Below are 15127 nucleotides of genomic sequence, written 5' to 3'. Positions count from 1 at the left end.
GGCATCGTCGGAGACATGAAGGACCCAAATAATATCAGAAATGGTGTATATTTCCTACACTGATTTTAATAAAGATATCTCCCGCATCATCAAAAAATAATTTTTAATCGTGATTTACGTTACTCGATTGCTGATCCCGAATCCAGGCTGAAGTAACCGGAAATTGCGTATACAGTTGTGAACAAGTTATAGGTAAAGTCAGAAGCGAATGTAAGAAGAATACTACGTTCGCTTCTAGTATTTATTTTTGCAGATGAGATCCTGTTCTAGGCGGTGTAGTTGTTGTTGTGAACGTAATGTTGAGGAAATTTTTTTTTCAGATGAGATCCTGTTCTCGGCGGTGTAGTTGTTGTTGTGAACGTAATGTTGAGGTAATTTTTTTTTTCAGATGAGATCCTGTTCTCGGCGGTGTAGTTGTTGTTGTGAAGGTAATGTTGAGGCAATATTTATTTTTTCATAGCAAAAAGACTTTAATTTGATATATTTAAGAAGCGAATGTAAGAAGAATTCTACGTTGGCTTCTCGGCTTTGCCTATTCCATATTATTACAGATATCTATTCCTCATACCACCCAAAAGGCGGAAGACCGAGAGTATCAACTCCTTGTTCCATTCACTACGATTAAAATCATTGTGGCAAAATTTCTGTAAAGCTGAACAAACAGATAAAGACCACAAATTAGCCACTGTAATTGAACCGATGTTGTAAATAACGACAAACTTACGGAAGACGCGTTTACTTCATAGATTTTCTTCTTTTTGTCCATTTTGGTAGGTTTTCGCTGTGAAAAGAAAACCTCGCACAAGCAGCTTTCCTCTCACCTGAGAGAAAAACGTACGTCATCAACAAGCGACGAGTCAAAAGCGGCTGGAGAGCTGACGTCACGGCGTTATCTTAAGATAATTACAAATCCTTCACACTTTTCTTCCTTGTGATCGAATTTTTCTATTAATCCTCTCAAAATGCATTAAAACGAAGACTGTAAGTGTTGGGACAGAATAATCATACAACTAGTAAAAACTCAGTGCGATCGTGATACTCCGTTCAGGTCTCTGCGGTATAGGAAGTAGAAGAAGAAGAATAATAATAGGTATAGTAACAGATCCTTCAATATATATACACCGCTCAAGCCAATACTGTTTAAATTTTCTGCTAAATATGTTCAAGAATGTAAATTTAACGATAAAATAAACAATTTAAGACTCTTTGATCACATTATTTGAAATATGCGGATTTTTAAAATTATATATTTTATTAGAATGATATAAAATATTTTAAATATCGGAATTCAATAAAAAAAATCACAATGGAAATGAAAGTACTTTGGGACAAATTTTCACAACCTCAGAGCATGATATAATTACAAATGATGAGGTAAATGTAATTCTGATTATATTTATTAAACCTCGCGGCAACTTTCCATCTCCACATATAATATTTAAAACTCGCAAATACAACCTGTCGGTCGCTTCGCTGGCGAGAATATCAAGACGGGGAGTGGGAGGAGGAGTGGGAGGGGAGTGGGAGGGGAGTGGGAGGAGGAGTGGGAGGGGAGTGGGAGGGGAGTGGGAGGAGGAGTGGGAGGGGAGTGGGAGGAGGAGTGGGAGGGGAGTGGGAGGGAGGGGAGTGGAAGGGGAGGGGAGTGGGAGGGGGAGTGGGAGGGGAGTGGGAGTGGCAGGGTGAGGGGAGGGAGGGGAGGAGAGGGGGAGTGAGAGGGGGTGGGAGGGGAGTGGCAGGGTGAGGGGAGGGGAGGGAGGAGAGGGGGAGTGAGAGGGGGTGGGAGGGGAGGGGAGGGGGAGTGGGTGGGGGAGGGAGTGGGAGGGGGGAGGGGAGTGGGAGGGGAGGGGAGTGGGAGTGGGAGGGGAGGGGGAGTGGGAGGGGAGTGGGAGTGGCAGGGTGAGGGGAGGGGAGGGGAGGAGAGGGGGAGTGGGAGGGGAGGGGAGTGGGAGGGGAGTGGGAGTGGCAGGGTGAGAGAGGGGAGGAGAGGGGGAGTGGGAGGAGGAGGAGTGGGAGGGGAGTGGGAGTGGGAATGGCAGGGTGAGGGGAGGGGAGGGAGGAGAGGGGGAGTGGGAGGGGAGGGGGAGGGGAGTGGGAGGGGGAGGGGAGGGGAGTGGGAGGAGGAGGAGGAGTGGGAGGGGGAGTGGGAGGGGAGTGGGAGGGGAGTGGGAGGGGGAGGGAAGCGGGAGGGGGAGGGGAGGAGGGGTGAGAGGGGAGGTGGGTAACGAGACCATTTGATTCAAGCAGTGATAATGAATCAGACTCAGAACGAGACCATTTGGTTTGTACCAAAATGGTGATGACTCTCACAATAAGGTTAAATCTGTCAAGGTAAAGGTGGCCTGAAGGACGTTGTGATATCACCATGGATGTGGATACTGGAGTGTCACACTCAACAATCTCAGACACTGTTTATAGAAATAATCTGTATAAGTATCCTTTGATTGATGCAAACATAACTCTTCATCGTAACACGGGGCAATTATATCCTATATTTGGTTGGGTAAAGGTACCAGTCAAATATCTGGGTAACCCGGAGGTGTTGTGAGAACTTGTGGTGGTAAAGGGGACACGTCCATGCCTGTTGCGGAGAGATTGGTTGAGTAAAATCAAACTAGATTGGGAAAATATTTTCTCAGTGTCAGAAATCTCCAAAACCAAGGTCCCAGAATCAAAAGATTACCCCCCAGAGTTCAATAGGTTGCTAGATCAGAATAAAGTACTATTCTCTACTCCCAGTGCAGGGATAAAAGGGTACACAGCAACACTGAAATTAAAGCCAAGTGCTAAACCAGTATTCCAGAAGTTATGGCAAATTCCATACTCAATGCAGACAAAGTAGGCAAAGAGTATGACAGACTGATAAAAGCAGAAATACTGCAACCGGTTGCAGTCAGTGATTGGGCTTCACCAGCAGTAGATGATCCCAAACCGAATCAATCAGTCAGAGTCTGTGGTGACTATAAAGCCCTAAACAAGGCAATTGAGAATGATAATTACAAACTACCAAGTACTCAGGATTTCTTGGCCAACATAACACAGAATGGCACACAGCGAAAAGTATTTTCCAAGCTTGATTTAACGGGAGCATTCAATCAATTATTCCTTGACGAAGATTCCTCTAAACTAAAGATAAAGTTCCGGGTCCAGATAATATACACCCGAGAGTGTTGATGGAGGTGGCTGAGCAGCGAAGTGGAATATTAACGGATACTTTCAATAGCTCACTGGAGTCAAGACAGGTACCAGAGGATTGGAGTGTAGCAGATGTAACACCATTATTTAAGAAAGGATCCAGAGAAGAATTGGGAAACTATAGACCTGTTAGTTTGACTTCAGTTGTGGGGAAGGTGTTGAAGACATTAATTAAGGACCAGATGAGGAACCATTTAAACAGATATCAACTAATTAAAGGTAGTCAGCATGGGTTTATCAAAGGTAGTTCCTGTTTAACAAACATTTTAGAGTTCTATGCTTAGTGGTAGGAAGCAAAGAGTGGCTGTGATTGGGAGGATGTTTTGCTGGGGGAATGTAAGTAGTGGGGTATCTCAGGGATCAATACTCGGACCATTACTATTAATTATTTACATCAATTATTTATATAATGGGGTAAAGAGTAAGCTTTCCAAATTTGCAGATGACACAAAGCTTGGAGGTAAGGTGGATGGCAGAGGGGGTGGTGATCAGATTCAGGAAAGTATTGACACTTGCATAGATTGGGAAAAAGATTGGCAGATGTAATTTAAGCTGAGCAAGTGTAAAGTGTTGGGGGAGGGAAAGAACAATGAAAATAGAGATTACAGGATGCAAGGGGCAATTTTGGAGTGTGTCTGGGGATGGTAATATATATGTGAGGTCAGCAGGCAGCACAATGTCGGACAGCTTCAGATAAAGAAAATAGGGTTTCAGGTTGTATTCAGTGGGGGATCAATTATAAATCAAAAGAGGTGGTGTTAACATAAAACAGGAATTTAGTGAGGGCCACATCTAGAATATTGTGTGCAGTTTTGGTCACCACAACTTAGGAAGGACATAGATACCATGGAGAGGGTTCAGCGCAGGGCTTCTAGATTGATTCCGGGCCGAGCTGGACTCAGCTATGAGGAGCGCCTGAAGGAGACAGGGCTTTATGCAGTAAAATGGAGGCAGTTACGAGGAGATGATAGAGGTGTTTAAGATAATGAAAGGTAGAGATAAAATACCTGCAGAATAATTATTCTGCAGAGTCGACAGTCATAAGACCAGGGACCATAGCCTGAGAGTGAAGAAGAGGAGAGTTAAGACAGTCTTTCACTCAGAGAGTAGTTAATGCATGGAATGGCCTCCTTGTAAAGGTAGTGGCAGCAGAAACAGAATATAAGTTTAAATTGCAATTAAATAGGTGCCAGGACTTTTTGGTAGCTTGAGCATTGATGCCTGATTGTGTGCATGTGTATGGAATGCCGTTGGTGGGGATATTGTCAAGGGGTATTGTGTGGTTGATGTGTGTTTTGTACCCAAGCTCATGCCCCCCCCCCCCGGGAAAGAAAACGACAAAAACTACAAAAAAAAACCCCACAAAAAACACTATTTAAAAGAAAAAAAACATTTACCATTTCTTTCTTTTGATCTGAAGTTGATAAATTGGTGTGGTGTTGATGTGGCACAGGCATGATGGGCTGAATAGCCTCCACCTTTGTCTAATTACCTTGTGTACTTGGTTGAGGAGCACACAGGTCTGGTTGAAAAATGCACAAGCACAGACACAGTCATGAGCAGTGATTTAGTGGCAATTTTGAGGCCTCGGAGCCCTGCAAAAAATGTCGGCTGTGACGTCATCGGCAGATCGACCGTCACATCAAGTTTTAACGTGCCACGATACAAAACCATTTGAGTCCCCAAAATGAGTGATAAATGAAAAAAACACATTTTACCATGATAAACAAGCTTAACACTCACACACTCACACCCACTTAATGTTACAATTCAGAATCCCCTTTTAACAAAAAGTCAAATCAGTTCGTCTCTACTCTCTGAACCAACTCTTTTCAACAAAACGATGTATTTAAGAAATAGAGGTTATATATATATATATATATATATATATATATATATATATATATATATATATATATATATATATATATATATATATATATATATATATATATATATATATACTTTAGTGCCATCTGGTAAGGACTGGCAGGATGACCTGGAGGTACGCACACTCCCTCCAAGTTGTCTCGCTCGGGTTTGAATCCCAACCCAGCTATAAATTGCCATCCTGGTGTTTCACAGGTTGGGTGATTCATCAATGTGTGTGCTGTCCCTCGGATGCACGTTAAACTGGGCATCTAATCTGTTGGTATTGATTCTTTAGTAACTGTCTTTCACATTAGTTTGTGCTTTCTTGGAAATGAAGAAAGAAGATATAAAAGCTTTGTGGCTGGATAATACATCCGAGAGTATTGAAGGAGATGGCAGGACAGGTAACCATGATGTTAACATATGCAGTATAACGTCATGCTTGCTTGTATGGTCTGTAATTCATGTATTATAGGCCTACCTTTGATCACACAACGTGACAGCCATTCAGATTCTTCACATGATCAACCACATCACTGATCCACCCAGATATTATCAACCGGTTGTGGGCATCCAAAGTTTTCCATGCCTTCACATCTTCCAGGGAGTGAATCCATTCGGACTCATAAATATAAAAAAAATTAATTAAATCTGGATTATAAAATGGTTTGGAAGGTTCATTTTGCTTCTGGACTTTGAGGATGAGGCAATTCATGGACGGGTCTGTGTTGCCTTTAACCTGCTTTGTTATAATATCGCTCCATGGACAGTGTCCAACGTATCGATATACCCAAGGTTTGGGACAAGCTTTTACACCGATGATTTGGCATGAAAGACTCTTCGCACTTCAACTCAGCCAATTTTTATATATTTTTTTCTTTTTCAAACTGTTGAGGAGCTAAACTCCACCTTGGATGATTCAGCTCCACCACCAGTCATGGGCATCCAATTGTGCACAGGATAGTCAGTTGAGCAGCCAGACTCCAGGGTCTGTTTTTGGCCTACCTCACAAAGATTACCTGTTTGGAAAAAATGAAGCAACTTCCTGGACAAATTAAGATGATGCCAGATCGAGATTGTTACTTAAACCAACAATTATCACATAAGTTGCAGAGTTTAAATGCAAGTGAAACACATCATAATGAACCATGGTAATCGCAATGACTTTATGCTGAGTTCAACTGATTTCACCCTATTGATGAAAACGTTTAAGGCACTTATAGGCCAACAGGATTATATGACCCAGAAGTACCGCATGAATTCCTGGTGAGCTGCCAATTTGAAGTTAGATTCCCGACCCGCGTTTCAACTGGCGTACTGGTGTTTCACGGGCGGGCCGTTGCATCCCATCGAGGGCACGGCATCAGCAGCACAGTCGCCGCGTCCTCTACAAATGATGCAACCAGCAGCTACTTAATGGATACGATTAGAACAAGCTCAAATGAGCTAAGATCCTCGTCCTCTTAATGATGACGTCATAAAAACGAATATGACGTCATTGTGAGGTATCAGGTTTGCGATAAATTATCTGTGCTAATGCCCGGCTTGATTCCCGCAAACAAAATTCAAACAGCTTGCCTAGTTTCAGAGATAATGGTACAGGTGATTTCCATTAGCGGTGATATTATGACGTCAACTTCTTGGAAGAATTTCCAAAATCGGAGCTGGTTACTGTCTGCGCGTGGGCTTTCTGCATATACATGGGAAGTTTCACGAAGATCCGATGAACACTCTGGGCTGTGAAACAAAAAATGTCAAAAAATAGGAATGACGTCATAAAAATTGATATGAGGTCATAGTGATGTATCATATGTGCGGTAATTCATCTCTGCTAATGCCCTGTTCGATCCCCGCAAACAGAATTCAAAAAGCTTGCCTAGTTTCAGAGACAATTTTTTCGGCGATTTCCATAAGAGGAGATATTTTGACGTCATAACTTTTTTTCTAGGAGGAATTTTCAAAATCGGAGATGGTTACTGTCTGCGCAGGGTATTTCTACATATATATGCCAAGTTTCAGAAAGTTTCGATGAAAACTGTAGGCAGTGAAACAAAAAATTCCACAAGAACAACAACGTGAGTGAGACTTAGACTTAGAGATCCTCCACGAGGAACTAAAAAAACAAAGCCAAAAGTAATGCAAAAATAAAAGTTCATACACTTTTGGTAGTTTTTTTGTTGAATGAGCAATCAAAGGTTGTCATGACCATTGTATGTGAAGAAGTGTTTAAAGGAAGAGAGGGTGGTTGGTGGTGCGAGTTTTGGCTGCAGTCGGTTGCACACACAGAGGGAACTCACTCGAACGGACCGGTCAAGATCCAAGCCTTTTTTGTGTTATATAGGAGATGTTTATTGTAATTAAGAAACCATGAAAACACACAAAATACTCTAAACTGGCCGAATGATGATGTGGGAAGAATAAAAATGAAGTTTATGAACAAGAGCTAAACTTCATGCAAAAGAAAACAGAATTATTTGTCACCATCAGGTTTCACTTGTTTTTGGAGAAATCAACAATTTTGCTTCCTCACATATTGGAGACAAAATCTGCATCGATTGAAACTTTCACCAGTCATCCAGCTCCAGGCCTCGTTCGTGTTGTTTTGATGCACCGGAAGAGACTTCACGTTAAAGTGATGAAATAAAGCGGCCCAGCTGTTTTTAAGTACCGTATGTATACTGTCTGATGCACGTATGTATACTGTATGAGTGTGTAGTGACACGTGAGTGGCCTACATGAAAGAGACTCTACACCTAGTTGTTGTACTTGTCCCAATTGTTCCCACCACCATCCACCATCCACCAATGACCAGCGCTGGCAGATGGTTGCTCGGGCTTAACGTCGGTGTGCAACAACAGGGTGGCAGTTTTGAGCTGCACCGAGATTGGAACCCAAGTGGACAGTTGATACACTCATGAGTAGGTTGTAAAAAATGGCTGTGTCTTACACAGGGAGTGTCTTGCTTGTGCAAAATGTTGGACATCAATGGGCTTGGATCATTGTTAAGTTTGAGAGTTCATGATTGCGAGTTTCCACTGTGTATCGCCAGCAGAACAAGGATTTAAGAGACAATCAGCAAATCAACACCTTTTATAAGATTCGAATCTGGGATCACATCAGCATGAGATGCTTGTTAGTATGGAAACTCAAAACAAGCTAAAATGACGTTTTTAAAAACATATTGGAACATCAGGTAATACAGTGCTGCTCTTCAGAAAAATTCTCACAGTCTGGCTCCCAACATTTGCAGAAGAAATCATCTCGCATTTGCCTGGCGTCTGCTTCCAACAAGCAACCGGTCACCTTTGGTGGCTCTCCCACCTCATAAGAGGGTGTAATGTTGAAAGATCTCGGAAGGTGCAGGTAAATAGGTGCAGTGTGTTCCTTGCGCACGCATCGCCCTTTGCCACTGCACAGAATCGTGCTGCACAGTTGTGCAGCGGTCGTGAGATTGGTCAAATATGGTTGGAGAACATTGTCCATGTAGTCCCTCATAGCAAGGCACGAGTCCTGGAGGAATGAAGAACAATCATAAATTTACCTACCATGGTGGAGTTAGGAGTACAATGTCAATCGAAATTGCTCATTTCAAGAATGGTGTTCTTGTAAGAACGTGAAACTTTTATAAACTTTGAAGGAAGAAAAGTACACAATTTCGGTGATGAACGAACGTGAAGCAAAGAGGCGTAGGACAGGTCAAACACTGAGTGTTGGTGCAAGTACAGGTGCTGATGCATGCTCTGCGGTGAAGGGAGAGGTTATAAGTGACTGTAGGTAAAATAAAGGAGGTTTTTAAAAACAGAAAACATCTTGAGATGAGACCGTGGAAGATGTCTCACCATTGGATCACGAAATCATTCGTTTGTGATTTGAGAGCAGAAAATGTGGTTTGTCAGTCCTTTGTTTTCATATTGCTCATTCATACTTCTACTTTAAATGGATGAGTTGTGTGTGTGTGTGTGTGCGGTGTGTCATGTTTTTTGTGGAGCTCTACGAGAGCATTCTGATGTGGAATGTAATACACCAAAATGATCATAACCTCCTGAGTTGATTACGTTAATTAAGTATAAAAAAAAAATCCGTTAGAATTGTCATGTTTTAAATGCATGCCATGTTAAGGTGTATTAAGCAGCTTAATATGTCCTTAGCTACCACGGTATGGCATTCAAATTACAAAATAAATAACAAAAATAATGATGCAATTGTAATATAGCATATATTAATTAATACTAATAATATTTACAACAATAATATTAATATTAGTGTCATACGGCAATAATAATAATGAACATACAATCCCTGCACTGGCCCCAAACACATCTGGGCTAAGTGAAAGGCAAGCTAATGCTCAAGCAGTATGGCAGGCGGTTATGCAACAAGGCTGTGAAGACCAATTAAAATTTCGTCAAATGGACCAACGGGACCATTAGTTTCACAAAACTTTTTTCTTCCTCTTTTCAGATGTTTATAGCCAGAGGAATAGCAAGTGTGTGTCCACTCAGAAGAGCCAGAAAAGAAAACCTGGCCAACCTCGAGGCTGAACTCTCAAACCTGGGTCCTTCCTCAAAGACCTGGTGGCACCTCTTTAAGTCTGTCTCTGGAATTTGCTCCCCTTCCATCCCTTCCCTCATCTCAAATAGCACCACACCCAACTCCACTTGTAAGGTGGCTGAATGCCTCAATTCTCTGTGTATGCTTCAATGTGTATGCTTCAAAATATTGTGTCCCCAACCCCACACTCCCTGTGCCCAACCTACCCAGTCGCACCCAACTACTCCTGGTCTCTGTCTTTTAAAATGAGCGTCCCGTCTGGCAGCATTAGTTGGTGGACTTTAAAGATCCCACGGTGTCCTTTGCGAAGAGTAGATGAGCTATCGCCGGCAAAATGAACAAATTACAAATTCCTGCCCTAACCTACAGGGCTACTTCATTGGTGACACAACTGCGCTCCTGGCAGTGATGCAACCAGCAGCGACATGCGACATACAAAATGAATGAATGATGTCCCATCCATACTCTTCACATTTTCTACCCTCATTAACCCTCCCTAAGCATACCTTTTCCATGTTTCCAGGTTATCAGCCCCCCCCCCCCCTTCTTCAATTTTTTGCTCCTTTTCTGCTTCTTCAACAGTTTTCCTTTCCACTTCTGTGATTGACAGTTTGCACTTGTATTCAGTTTGTTCATCCCCTGTGTCCTTGTCCCGCACCCATTGCTTTCGTTCTTCCCCCTTATCCTTTCTTCCTTTAGGTCCCCTTCTATTTTGTCCCTCTACCCCACTACCGGTGTGTGTGTGTGTGTGTGTGTGTGTGTGTGTGTGTGTGTGTGTGTGTGTGTGTGTGTGTGTGTGTGTGTGTGTGTGTGTGCGTGCATGCATCCTCCCCCAGTAACTTTCACTGTTCTTTTCGTCCCATTATGTCCTGGTGTGCTCTGTGTTCAAGCTCATCCACAAGCCTCGACTCTGTATATAAAAATGTAACGCTGCGACCATTCACAAGCGACGTATGATCAACCTGGGAATATGAATTAATAGTACAGGAGCTGCTGAACCAAACAACAACCACACTGAGATTGCAAGCCATGTAACTTCGTGTCAAGGAGTGTCCAAGAAGATCAGAACACTCACTCCACTCAACTTTGGCAGGGAGTTGGAATTTAGCCAGGGTTGCAGCACTAACTCGCCTACTCTTCACAAAGGACAACATAGGATCTTTAACGTCCACCGTCAACCAGTACTGGCTGATGGGTCCTCCACCTTGACATCCTTGCGATGGCCAGGACACACACCGATACCTCGCCTTGCATGTGAAACACCAGGACGACAGTTTATGTGTGGGTGGAGATTCGAACCCAGGCTAGATAACTCAGAAACTAGCTCACACCTCTCTGGAGTCTGTTATTCTGCCAGCTCGTGAATGACAAGAGTATTCAATTAAATTTACCTTTTTAACTGTCACTTGGCTGCTGGTCCAGAAGATGCATCCATCTATTCCGAGAGACACGGGTTCTCCCACCATCGCGATGAGGTCGGACTGCATGGCAAATGGGAGAAAGAGGAAACGATTTTGATCCAATTCTCAACATGAAATCCATGAAATAACGTTTAAATTTCAGTAATGTTTAAATTTGTCAAATTGATGTTTGTAAAATGTTAGAAGTAGGGTTGCATGAGAAAACATAGGGGTTGGCGTGAGCTGAAAGCTCGGAGCTCGGAGAGATAACAAGGATGGGTAACTGGATGAGACCTTTCTTCATGAGGTTGGGAAAAGGCAAAGCACCATCCTACACCTTTGAGAACGAGCATTGCATTGAAAATTGAAAGCATATTGAGCATGTGATCTCTGCAGCACCATAATGGTGCATTATTGACTGGGAGCAGGATGACCAACATTATTCAAAGCCATCTTCGACAGTCGGATGCAAGTCGTGATTCGCTTTGGATGAATTATTTGATAGGCTAGGTGGCCTGAACTGGCAAAGACTCTCATCAGATGTGGTGCTAAGGGAGCTTTCAATGCAAAAGAGAAACTGCTGCCCGCTCCTAAAAAAAAAAAAAAAAAAATGGACCAAACTCTTTGGTGGCAGCAATTGCCACCACATTACTTCGACTTTTATAATTGTCATCTAACCGACTCCTCTGCAATTTTTATTAAGGATATGTTATTTTACTATCTTTTTCCTCAAAAACATTGCATTGATTGCTTCGGTGGCCTTCCCATTTGTTTCATTTTATTGCTTTTCAATGTCAGCTCTCTGCCTGACGATCAGTCAATGCAATGGCGTCAAATCGCGTAGGCCTCACCGAGACGGTCTCAATCCTCACGTGATGCACCAATGCCAAAATTTACTAAACCCACCGAATGCCCATTCCAGCAAAGTCTAACGAGATATGCTATCATTGGCACCAGATGAAAACAGCGGATCGTCATTGGCAAAAAAAAACCAAAACATGCAACTGTGTTTTAATCGTGGCATGCTTTCAGAAAGGACAGACAGGTTCACTGGAGCTGTCATTGTCATGTCGAAAGCATGCTTGAAAATGACACAATAACAGGCTCAAGGTGGCCATCTTGTTCCCATACTCATGTGAAGGTTGAAACACCATTTTGCCATACTCAGGTTAAGGTTAAAACACCATCTTGCCATACTCAGGTTAAGACTATGGCAAACACCACCTGAAGGCAAAAAAAATTAAAAAGAGAGAAAAAGATGAAACACATTTTGTAAGAAGCATACCATTATACACATTGAAAATACAGTTCATGTGTTTTTTTTTTTTTTAACTAGGATGCTAAAAGATATCACTCCTTACGATGAATCAGCAACAGCACGATAAGGGGGCATCCACAAATTACATAGCCAATTTTTCAGCAATTTTAGACCCCCTCTCACCCTTCCCCCAGTAAAGCTGGGCCAACAACTCACCAGTCCCTCTGTGTGTTACATAATATAAATGGGACAGAGGGGAACAGAGAAACTTAGGTGAAAGATTGAAGGTTAAATATAGTTGAAAGAGGTTTGTCCAGCCGAACCAAAAACAACTCACGTGAGATTCTTCGAGATGAACAGAAACATTTTTTTATCATTGCAGTGAAAGATAAACTTTGTTTTGTAAACATTTCTCAGGAGAAATACTTGCCTGCCGTTCAACAAGATTGGACAAAACATCTTTGTCTGTTTTTTTATTTTTTTATGGAAAACTATTCCAATGATAATCATAAATCGAAAGCATCTCAAAATGCAAAGCCTGTCCACGTCCACTTTGTACGCAAACTAAACTTGGTGAAAACAACTAAAAAAGGGGGGGAAAAAAAAATGTAAATTTTTTTTATTAATTAGCTTTATTCATATTCTCATAATGGAGGTTTTTGAAAATTCTATGATAAAAGCTCTATTTGTAGCTAAAGAAACATGGAAGTGATTACAAAACCCGGCCTTCTCATGCTGTATGGCTCTCATGCTGTAAGTATTAAGGAATACTTCTACTTACTGAGTTTGCTGTTCGACATTTTGACCCAATTATCAATAAATCTTCTCCATATTCTCATAATAATGCTTTGTGGAACATTTGATGACAAGAGTTCAAATGGTACAAAAAAAAAAGTTATGGCCTGAACACACAGAGACAGATAGACAGACAGACAGACACACGCAATTGCAAAACCCCATCCACTGTGCAATAATGTACTAAATGAAACTAGTGATGTATCAAAGCTCCACTGAACCTCACTTTTGACTGATATTTGTCAATGCGCACCGCCATGCATCTCACCTCTGTCAGAAACGTATCCGTTTCAGTGTAGACGGGCATGACATACGGGAATATGTACTTGGTCTTCTCAGTCAGTGGTGGTGAGGCAACGCGTATGCTTTCGTCCAAGCGATAACGGACATAAGGAACGGTTTTGGGACTGTCCTTCAGCATTAACTCCACATAGATTGAGGGATACAGCGCATCGGATTCATGCCACATCCATTGGAGCAAGTCGTTTCGTGAGGGTTCTATTTTTGGACAACGGCCTGTGTATAGGAAGTTTTCCTTTTTGTACTCATAGTTGTAGCAATTGGGAAACAAGTAGAAACCCCAAAGGCATTTGGGTTTGAGCCTTTGCCCAAGCTGTAATGTCCGGAGCATGAAATTTTTTGCGGCATTCTCAAATTGCTTCTCAGCTATCGTCTTTATTTTCCAGGTGGGATAAATATTAGTAAGGTTCTCCTGTACAAACTTCTCAGACATTTGTTTGTAAATGGATAGTGAGCCCCAGTTACGTCGCCACAGTGGACGCCATGCTTCCCAGTCAATGATGCAGAGCCTTGAAGAATCTGAGGGAATGAGTTTCTGAATGTCTTCTTCAGCTTTCTTCAAGTGAGTTCGAAGGTCACCGAGCTGTGGAACACCCCCGTGTATGGCATTCCCTTCGGAATCGATGTGAGGATAGATACCGAGTTGACTTTCGTAGAATAGCATAATATCTTGATTTTTCAGATGTCCAGACGGAAAGCCCACATAATCGAAGATGCTCACATCCACTTTGATTTTAAAAGAAATGTCACAGAGGTGAGACGGTGCATTCCAGGCAGTGATCAGTAGTTTGCCAGGGATAAATGGTGGTTCGATGGTCTTTGTTGATGAGATCAAAGAAAAGGATGAGATGAAGACTGTGATCAACAGAAAGAGTTCCATCATCAATGAAAGACCAAGTGAAGATTAACAAACAAAAAAAATTCTTCTAAGAAAAGAATCATCTTCAGCTGAACAACTGCTGAACCTCTTATATAAAGCTTTTGTCTTTGGAGGATACAATGTAACTCTAATATTGCAGCGACCCGCAACTCCACCAATGCTGATTACACTGAAATGTGATTATTCGTCCACATTCTCAGATGATAAAAAGTACATTGATTAAATCATCCAGAGTGAGGGTTGTTTCCTTACTCTTCAAACATACATTTGATATTTGTATCGATTTGTGATTGATTTATACTTCTTAGCATTGAGCTGCCTGTTACAGCGATATTATTGGAAACCTTCTGAAATAGAATGGCAAGGTTTTAAAAAGCAAAGATTTCTTCCCAAGACCTTCAGCCTTTATTTACAACCATCAGGGCAGATTATTGTGGGACCACCACTAACTTTGAACTCATCCCAATTATGGTCTCCTTCTTGGGCCCCACCATGGTCCCACTGCCCCTTTGCCTCTTTCCTGTCTCATGGCCAAAGATCTTGCATACAAAATCCTACCCCACCAGCAGCAACTCATTTAATTCATTTTACATCATCTGTTGCTAATGGAAATTCTTAATATGTGCTTTAAAATTGAAAAATATATTCAAATCGTCAAATAATTGGAAAGTGCAGAATTCGTGATGAAAATGGCAAATTTAATGAAACTAAAGCTGCATTGTTTGGTAAGAGACTTTTCCGATGGAGATGTGGATGTGCAGATCTCAGCTTTGACATCATGACAACCTGTGGGCAAAGTGAGAGTTGTCATCATCTGCATTAAGTTGAACTATGGTCAATAACCCAAAACCAGACATTTCAGAAGTGGGCACACTACCA

General features: G+C 42.0%; 2 protein-coding genes across 3 annotated transcripts in view; both read right to left on the bottom strand.

Moving 5' to 3' along the window:
• The window catches only part of CCDC174 (coiled-coil domain containing 174), a 68872-nt gene extending 67949 nt beyond the window's left edge, over window positions 1-923 (bottom strand). For both annotated transcript variants that reach the window (XM_085897470.1, XM_085897471.1), the window contains exon 1: window positions 725-923. In XM_085897470.1, coding sequence (XP_085753596.1) covers window positions 725-766 — 42 coding nt within the window. In that variant the 5' untranslated portion in view covers window positions 767-923. The remainder of the gene's footprint in view (window positions 1-724) is intronic.
• Window positions 924-7388: 6465 nt separating this feature from the next.
• LOC147018109 (hyaluronidase SFHYA1-like) lies at window positions 7389-14327 on the bottom strand. Its single transcript, XM_085897469.1, has 3 exons — window positions 13337-14327; window positions 11007-11096; window positions 7389-8574 (listed from the first exon to the last, which is right to left on the bottom strand). The coding sequence occupies exons 1-3, from the start codon at window positions 14249-14251 to the stop codon at window positions 8254-8256; spliced, it is 1326 nt and encodes a 441-aa protein (XP_085753595.1). The 5' UTR covers window positions 14252-14327; the 3' UTR covers window positions 7389-8253.
• Between the last annotated feature and the right edge of the window lie 800 nt (window positions 14328-15127).

Source organism: Eptatretus burgeri, chromosome 10 (genome assembly GCF_056783735.1).
Source record: "Eptatretus burgeri isolate ZD-2024b chromosome 10, Ebu_testis_v1, whole genome shotgun sequence".
In the NCBI taxonomy this organism is placed as follows: domain Eukaryota; kingdom Metazoa; phylum Chordata; class Myxini; order Myxiniformes; family Myxinidae; genus Eptatretus; species Eptatretus burgeri.
The sequence above is the reverse complement of the archived record's forward strand: the minus strand, read 5'-3'. Positions and strand labels throughout refer to the sequence as shown.

Coding starts and splice junctions, on each gene's coding strand:
- LOC147018109 (XM_085897469.1), bottom strand. CDS start 14,251: ATGATGGAACTCTTTCTGTTGATCACAGTCTTCATCTCATCCTTTTCT. Junction 11,097..13,336: donor CGGATACGTTTCTGACAGAG/GTGAGATGCATG, acceptor TTTGCCATGCAG/TCCGACCTCATCGCGATGGT. Junction 8,575..11,006: donor GCCAAGTGACAGTTAAAAAG/GTAAATTTAATT, acceptor TCATTCCTCCAG/GACTCGTGCCTTGCTATGAG.